Genomic DNA, 9,305 nt, shown 5'->3' with positions numbered 1-9,305 from the left:
GTGTGTGTGTGTGTGTGTGTGTGTGTGTGTGTGTGTGTGTGTGTGTGTGTGTATTCCATATTTCTACTTAAAATGTGTTTTACTCAAAGCAGCTTTCTACTTGCGTTGGACACTGTTCATGTCACTCTGTTATTAAATGAAGGATTACTTGCAAACCTGCTGTAACTTTTTAAAATACATTTTAGAAGAATCATTATGTTTCTTTGTTTATTTATGTAAATTCTTTAAGCTTTAATGTCATGTTCTGTTGATGAATGTAGTCCAGTTAAACCTAATTATAGTGACGATGATAAAAAATAATGACAAAAGAAACATTCAAAGACCCACAGTGATCCTCGTGTCACTGGAGGGTGATACCACTCCTACCTGTTTGGCCATATTTGTATTTTGATAGCAGAGTTATGATCTAGAAACTTTTTTATAAACTGACTTGTCTATCCAGCCTTATATTTTGGAGCCAAATTCTAACCCAGAACCATAGGAGAATGAAGACAACAAACCTGCAGAACTGCTGATTTGCAAAATTGGCTAGCTGGAAGTCCATGACCTTGTTCAGCAATTCTGCAGCAAATACTGTGACGTGATACATAACAGGAGAAAACTAATGGGATAAAAAATATCACCCACATAGAATATCAACATATCTACACAGGACCAGGAGAGATTAATATAACTTTTCTGCACTCCTAGAAACTCTAACAAAATGTATTTAAGGGATAAAAAAGGGTGTTTTTCATAATATGTCCTTTTTAAATTTAATTAGTGGACATCTAATTTGCAATAAATTATCCGCTATTAGTTATACTTGCAGCCAAACATTAAATTATTAAAATATTTTAACCTAATGCTAAATTGACAGAAAAAAGTTAGTAAAATAACGTTTGTATGAATTACTCTGTAACCTTTTGAGATGGGAGTTATTTTAAAATGACAGCAATCCACTTTGTGCTTAACCCTGATCGGATTAGCTCAGATTAGGTCAGAATTTATCATTTATTTTTGCAACTATGCTACAGGTAAAATACTAATTGTTCATTCCCTTAAAGATCCATTTACTGTCAATGTTGATAAAATCATGATTTATTGTTTGTTTGTTTTTGCATTTGCAGATGCAGTTGTGTACAGTTATTATCCTGTTTTATTTTGGCGGTCTCATGCATCTCATGGTCGTACCTCTCTGACCTTCATCTCCTTGTATTGTTTTCATTGTTTCCACCTTTGTTTCATCAGCCCTTGTTTGTAGAATTAATCCAACCTTCTTACTGCCCTTGTTATTCTGCCTGTTCTCCCTGTTTGTTGTATTCAGCTGAGTTGCGCTGGTTTAACCTGTTTTGCATGCACGCAGGGGATTTTCTGTTGTTTTTGTGTTGCACGGTTTTAAGTCTTTAGGTCGGGTTGAATAGCTGTTTTCTGGGGAGGGTTCCTACAAAGTGAAATGACCCAGACGTAGAATATCAGCCTTGATCAGAACTGGTTGAGATTTTTTTTTAAATTACAACAGAAAGGAGCTGCAGTGCTTTCCTTCTTGTTCAGCATAATATAAGGTTCTGGGCCATGTGTCCTTTTATAGAAAGAAAAGGAGATTATGCAATTCAATCTAAAGCTTTGTTGCAGCATCTTTCACAACAGCACCATGGTATTACTAATCAGAACTCATTCAAATACATACAAGGTCCAGACTGGAAATGTGAGCCTGTTTAAATCATCATAGATCTATAATTCTATCATGCATTTTTTCTGTATACAGTGTATAAAATTTACCAACACTTTTAATAAAGGAATAGTTTGTGAGTATGATGTATTTCAAATATCCTCTGAACACAGTGTGAGATTCTTATTTTTACTCAAACTACCTAATGTCTTTAAACATAATTAGCACAAAACTAAGGGCATTTACGTCTGGTAGATTATTTGTTGTAATGATGCTTCTTGGTAAAAAATCTTATACTGTTGGAAAGCCTGTTTTCCTTTTTTAATTGTGCCACATTTGTAAGGAACATACACTTGTAGGATCAGCAGTAAAGCTGAGTATGTGGGTTGCACAAATGAAAAATGTGTCAAATCTTTGCCAAACATCTAATTTGGTTGTCGTTATTGACACTTGTTTTGTGCTTCAGGTACCACCAGATGCTGCCAATCAGATGCTCGCTATAAAATCTATTGTCAAGAAGCATTGTTACAACAAACGGATCATATACCAAACACAACTTCTCTTACTTTTTGTGCTCAGTTTAGGTTTTAAAGAACTGTAGCATTACAAGCACATTACCCATTTTTCACTGAATAATGACTGGCCGCCTTTCATTGTGGCTTTCTGTCATGTTTTTAGCTCAGTGTGCATGTCAGTGTTTGTTAGCAAAATATCTCATAAACTAATGGTGGATATAATAGTGGATAAATTTGAACTGAACTCTGAAAAGATGATCATTTGATCCACATCCTACACTGTAAAAATAATTTGTAAGATTTACTAGAGAAAATCCTGTAAACGATTTGCACTGACGTTTGGTAAGTAAATTTAAATGCTACAAATTCATGTAATATTTACTCTCATCATTATCTAGAAAAAGTTATTAAGAATATAGTTAAAGATTTGTGAATAAATCAGGTCAATTTTACTTAATTTGCTCAATTAAATCTTGTATCATATACTTGATCAAATTAAGTCAAATTTACCTGATTTATTCACAAATCTTTAACTATATTCTTAGTAACTTTTACCAGATAATGATGAGTAAATATTACATGAATTTGCAGCTTTTAAATTTACTAAACAAACTTTAATGCAAATTGTTATGATGATTTTTTTCTAGTAAATCTTACAAGTTCTTTATAACAGTGCACATGCGTCAAGCACAATATTGTAGCATGACACCTCACAGCTACAGAGAGAGGTGTAGCTCTTATTGTAGGTCAAGACTTCACCACCAGGGGGCAGTTTTGAAGAACCTTTATTGGATTATTTTTCATGAACAAAACAGACAAAGTGAAACTCACAGGTCTTATTAATGACTAGGCCTACCACTCTCACTTGTGGTTATTCTGCTGAATGGTTTAACACAAGTTAACAAATAGTGAACACAAATTAAAGTAACACAACAGACTAATTGCTGAAAGAACATAGTTAACCAGTTCCCTAAAATGATTTAACAACAACAAACATGAATCCTACCCACAATCCTCCACTGCAGTCACATGACAAACAGCCAAACACAGCAGAATGCTACAATATGCATCCCCTGTTCCCTGACAACTAAATATCACCTACATTATGCCATCAAGCTATTGCACACCAACAAATGTATTCAAGCAAAAGAAACCAGACAACTTGTGTTTTCTTTAGACCGTGTCTTGTCCTCTCCTTGAAAAGTGAAGCAAGAGAATGAGGAGCAGCAGCCTTTGTGTGCACATGCGCCCCCAGTTTTAGCCCAGAAGAGTAAAAGTTACTTAATATATTCATGTTTATGTGCTGTCCTGAAAAAGGTCTTAAATATTACTGATAAAATAATATTAGCATTTACCTTTTTKKKMMRKWAWWWYKRATGTATAATATAATGTGTATTGTTTATTTGGTAAATTCTARTAGYTTAGAAATTTTGATATTTTTGTAAAATTTAAAAGAATAATTAAATAAATATTACTACACCCAAAAATCATTTTTTTCAGTGTAACATGGATTATCTTCTGAAGTCAACTTAATGCAAGATGGCCGCCATAGTTTACACAGTTTAACAAATGCAAAAATTGCTTTAACTCAGTCAGTTTTACAGATACTGAGCTCGAATTTGGGTTGGTAGCTGAGAGTCATTTGCAGCATAAAATACCTTTAAATAAAACGTTGGCGAGCATGACAGCAGACAATATGCATTCAAGAAATGCTTCGTTGTTGTAGCCTTGTTGTCTATTCCCTCAATTTCAAGTTTCAACTTGTCAGACTGGAGAGCTCCTCTCCACCAGCTCACCAAAGCTTTCAGCACGTTCAGTATATCCATAAATACTGGACTTCTGCTGCCATCAGCTTCTTTTCTAATCGCTTTCATTGTCCCACAAAAGACACCGCAGCAGATTTGCTGTCTGCCTCAGCACACGGGTGGGTCAGTGAAATGAGAAGAACAGTATTCAGTTTCCAGATAACCAGCATGTAAGTCTAGAGGTGGCCATATAGGCTTACAGTAGATTTCAGCTTTTATTCGCTAGCGTTGTTTCTAACGTGTCAAGTTTTTCAAGAACTGAGTTCTTAAATTAGAATTTATCCAGTTATACATCCATGCAGCTGGCCGTGATAATAAAACAACCAAAGTTTCTTTTTGTATCAACATTTGTTTGAGGATAAAAACGTCAAACTGCTCTACATTTCCTACCAAACGTAAGCATCGAGGTGGCTCCTCCCTACTAGCTGATCTCCAGTCAGGTAGGTGTTGTGTGAAGAGGAGATGAAGTAGCTGGGGAGAGGCTGGTTCATGTCCTGATACACTGACGTGTGGCTCTGGTTGAACACGCAGCAGTCTTTGGACTCCATGTATCGGAGGAAGCCTTCAAACGTCATGGATCTGTTTTCTCTGGCTGGGAGAAGAAGAGGAGGAGGAGGGGGAAGCAAGCTGAACATTTTGTCAGTGATAGAGGAGAACAGCAGCCCACTCAAAAGACAGATAAATAGTTTCCATTGATGAAATATTAAGGATTGTGTTGATCTAATATGTTCAATAAGTATATGTATTCAGACGTGTTTTTTTGCTTATGATTTTTGATGAAAGTGTCTGAAACGTTTATAAAACCAGTGAGTTTGAATCAAATCTATGAGCATTTGCAGTATTCTATTCAGATGATGTATTTCAATGATGACTGAAGTGACAGTGTTCAAAAAGGCTGGCCTTTTGAAATAACCGAAGCAATGTTTTAAAACCCTGGAAATCTGCTTTATGTCTCACTGCTGTGTCTCAGCCAGACGAGTTGGAACTGGGCCATCACTAACAACATTTTTTCCCTCCAGGCGTTTTCCTGCTGAGACAAGTTAACTGTTCCTGTAACAAAGGTTAATTTAATTGCCCCAGTGATTTACATCTTGTGCAGCTGATTAGGAGGATTACAGTAGCTGTCAGATTTGGGCGGAATTGTGTCAAATTCGGCGGCTGAGTCGTGGACATTTTTGAGACGAAAGCAACAATTTATGAAACAATCATCAGAAATCATTTGCAGAGATAAAACAAAACAACATGAAACCAGAAGATTTGAATGCAAAATTATCCATTTTATGCTCAATTAGAATTTAATGTGTTATATGTTTTAAAAGAATTGAGATGAAGCAATTGGAGAAAAAACTTGGTACATTTCACAATAAAAGGCCTAGCATTCCTTGAAGGAACACATACTGGCCTCCTTCCGTACCTAGGATTTAAGCCAAGACTTTATGAGTAGAAGGGATGGAGTCGTAGCACATTTGTTCAAGCCTTGTAAATAAGGCTGTGTGTGATCTCATGCAATATTGTGAGATTTTACACATTCTGTTCGTACTTATAGTATGTGTTGTGAGTGACCCTCAGGTAGTACCTCAGCAAATATCAGTTCCATATCTGCTAATTTTACTTAGTTATAGCTACTTTTGTGTTGGATAGAGTCAGTTGGCTGTGGCGGCCATCTTGAATTTAGTTGACTCCCAAGTCTAATGAGTTAGGGGTTCTGATACCATTTTTTTTTTCTCAAACTGAGAACGAGTACTTCATTTTGTATACTCACTAATACCTGGTGCCAATACTGAGTACTAACTGAGTTAGAACATAAACAGTACACTATAGCATCAAAAATGCATTTTTTTATTTAGAACAGTTTGTCTCTCCTTCCTTGTAGGCCTACAGCTCCTCTGACTAGATTAAATCAAATATACAGCATGATACTTTATATACTGTTGTAACATTTTAAAATAAATAAAAATAATAAACAAGCTTTTTTCAGCTTGTAGAATTTTTAACATTGAACTGACAAATGTTTAACTTGACATGTAAACTGTCAGTGTCAACTTGACGACGGCACGTAGCCGAAACGCGTCCTGTTTTCTGCCCTTATTAAAACCATGGTATTTTTTGGAGGGCTGGTTATCCCATTTTCTTTTATTCTTCAGAACCAGGCACCCTTTTACTCTTCTCCCTTTTTTTATAAGGTAATTTGAGTTGTGCGCACTAAATTTTTTTTCTAATTATACCTATTAAGACAAATAGAAAAAGTTTCATACAGAAAAAAGACTTTTGACTATTAAAAAAAAACAAACTTTAAGACAGGTCAGTTTGACCCACAACATAACAGGAGGGTTAAATTAATTGTAAAATTTTAATTATTGATTTATGGCAACAAAATAACAAGTTTAAAAGGTGAAAGATAATAATATTTGTTCGGACCTTTAGCTGCTGGCTTTGAGTAACTGTGGCCCCTGAGCAATTTAATTAAATAACTTTGTATTAATGTATCAAAGCTGCTTTAAAGTCAGAATTGACCATAAACTACTGTATGTCTCCCATAATACATGTCGATTATGTTACCCGCAAAAAAGCTGCATCTTACCACTAGGTGGAGGTGCACAGGATTCAAAAGTAACCAGCAGTTGGCAAAATTCATCATGTAAAATCTCCATTTCACTGCATTTTAGCCAGCTACTTTTGATACGGCCCAGTTGTACTGTGAAGTGGTAATTTCCCGCCTACATGGAATGCTCCTCAAGTGGGAATTCCCTGTTAGAATGTGGGAGAGTTCAGAATTCAAGATGGCAGCTATTTATCACAACTAAACAGTGAGTAAAACTTTTACTTTTAATTGTATTTCTGTATTATTTACTTCACATTTTGTCTTTTGTACACATACACTGCAAAAAATGTCCACCTAACCAAGTTTTAAAATCTTATATCCAGCCAAAAAGTCTTCTTGATCTTGTTTTGAGACTGATTTACTAAAAAAGAACTGATTGTGTAAGAATAATAATCTTGTTTTCAGAATGTGTAAGTTTATTTGTCTTGTTAGCCTGAAAATTTGACTCAAATTAATTGAAAATTTTCTGGCAATGGAGTAAGAAAACTTTATTAGTAAGATTCTTGAAATAAGAAAAAAAAATTGATTCAAATCAAGCATTTCAAAAATCTTACCAAGTAAAAATTTCTTACTCCATTTGCAGAATTTTTTGACTGAATTTGAGTCAAATTTTCAGGCAATCAACACAAATAATCTTATGCATTCTGAAAACAAGATTATTATTCTTACACAATCAGTTCTTGTTTAGTAAATCAGTCTCAAAACAAGATCAAAAAGACTTTTTGGCTGGATANRAGRTTTTAAAACTTGGTAAGATGGACAGTTTTTGCAGTGTAATACTTCTCAGTGTTTATAAGAGAACATGTTGAAACACTGTCTCTATGCAGGAAATACCACACAGAGCTCAGTTTGTTAGCTGTGCTCCTCCATAACAATGAGACGAGGAACATTACATTTCATGTTTAGTTGAAGTTAAACAAGAAATGTCAAAGTTATTTACAACTGACCCTTTGAGGGTCACTATGATACTTATGTAGCCCTTGGTGAAAATTAGTTTGACACCCCTGCTATAGACAAACACACACAGACACAGAAAAAATATATATTTCTCCTTTGTGCTTCCAGTGTTCGGCAACATGTCAGCAACATGACTGAACCTAAACAGAACACCTCAGAGATTAGAGGAAAAATTCAACTGTTAAAAAAACTTGTTAGTTTGATTAACTTGATTGTCCTTATAAAAATTAGAGACCTTGCTGTCATTCATGCTTTGCTCAGTGAAGGCTTTGATTAATTCAGCTAACCACATTCTGTGTTTTATGTCAAACACTGAAATAAAAATGGTCTAGATAACGTGGAATGCCTGCAAGCCAGTGAAAAATGTGGAGCGTTGTGAAAATTTCAACAAATAAAAACACAGAAGGCAGCTGAATTTATACTCATGCAAGAAAATAATAAACTAAAAAAAATGATGTAACATGGTAGTAAACATGCTCCAAATTTTATGCGGGGTGCTGGCATCATAAATTAACATGCATATTTCCAAGAAAGAAGAAGAATAAAAACTACTTCTTGACAGCTGTGTTTCGCTCATTATATTGTTTTCAATAAAGATTTTCTGTGTTTATACAGCACTTCAATATTTTTGGGTTGGGTGGGGAAGAAATTGCTTGATTTTCTTTGCAAAAAAAAAAAGAATAAATAAAAACTCACACACCTTAAATATTTTCAACCTTAATGACATGCGGCAAGCTCACGCTTCACTCACCTGCCTCTTCTATTTCATATCTGTCAATCAGGCTGTGTGCCGTCTCTTCGTCTGATGCTTGTTCCATTTGCTCCGTGTGGAGGAACGTCAGGAGGCCAGCTGCAGGCAGCGTGGTGAAGCCTCCAGTGTAGCTCTGGAACAGCAGCTGGATCTCAGCTCTCCTGGAGGTGGACGGCTTGCTTTTCTTCATCTCCCCTCCTGCACGACAACTAAACTAAGAAAAAAAAACAGCTTTATATTCCTCGTTGATGATGCGGCGAAGACGCGTTTTGCCACATTGCTGAACATTCATCGCTGTGTGGGTTAAAAGAGAAAAGTGTCAAGTTTAAGCTCATTTGAGGTTTAATGGTTCAGCTTGAACTTCATGTTGTCATCTTGGTAATATTTGATTTTTCAAAGGCACGGCGGATCACTGAAAATATACAAGAAACAGAGAACAGAAATGTCAACAACAAGAAGACACATCCCGGTGTTTACCTGGGTTCACAGTTAGAATAATACTTTTAAAAACTAGATAAGAGGGAATACCAAAACTATGAAAAAAGAGCTGGGCTCTGCCTCCACAAAGTGTTGGAGGGACTCATGTTAGTGCTTCTCTTCCACTTGTCAGGAAGACACTTTCTCTGTTTTTTTTTTAATTTATTTTTTCCCTCTGTACCTTTCACATCTTTGTTCTACAGCCCTTCAAAGTTCAGACATACGTGCCAGTGTTGTGTCCCAGTGGGCCAGTCGTTCATCTAAACCCATCTGCTGCCATGGGAACAACGCGAAAACTAACTAAATAAATAAATAAATAAACGGTCTGCTGCCACTTTCACTCACCGTTTGTGACTGCAATAACTGAACTTTCATGCGATTCACGTCTAACCCGAGCACGGCCATCAAACTTACATGAGGGAATAAAAGTTTCACGTTTTTTACACTAACAGGACAGCGTGGAGCAGCTGCGCACATTTTTAATGTTTCCTCCCTTAAATTCAATTTGATACCATTTAAACAAAACCTACCTCGGACAGGAACCACA

General features: G+C 35.7%; 1 protein-coding gene across 1 annotated transcript in view; it reads right to left on the bottom strand.

Annotated features, from left to right (window-relative positions):
- Window positions 1-8,471, bottom strand: part of LOC106523397 (1-phosphatidylinositol 4,5-bisphosphate phosphodiesterase zeta-1) — a 28,409-nt gene extending 19,938 nt beyond the window's left edge. Inside the window, exons 1-2 of the mRNA XM_014016793.1 lie at window positions 8,282-8,471; window positions 4,362-4,563 (exon numbers count right to left, since the gene is read on the bottom strand). Coding sequence (XP_013872247.1) covers window positions 4,362-4,563; window positions 8,282-8,471 — 392 coding nt within the window. The remainder of the gene's footprint in view (window positions 1-4,361; window positions 4,564-8,281) is intronic.
- Window positions 8,472-9,305: the final 834 nt, after the last annotated feature.

The sequence above is a fragment of the Austrofundulus limnaeus genome, unplaced genomic scaffold (genome assembly GCF_001266775.1).
Source record: "Austrofundulus limnaeus strain Quisiro unplaced genomic scaffold, Austrofundulus_limnaeus-1.0 Scaffold155, whole genome shotgun sequence".
Classification (NCBI taxonomy): Eukaryota; Metazoa; Chordata; class Actinopteri; order Cyprinodontiformes; family Rivulidae; genus Austrofundulus; species Austrofundulus limnaeus.
Note: the sequence above shows the minus strand (reverse complement) of the source record. Positions and strands in the feature narration are given on the sequence as shown.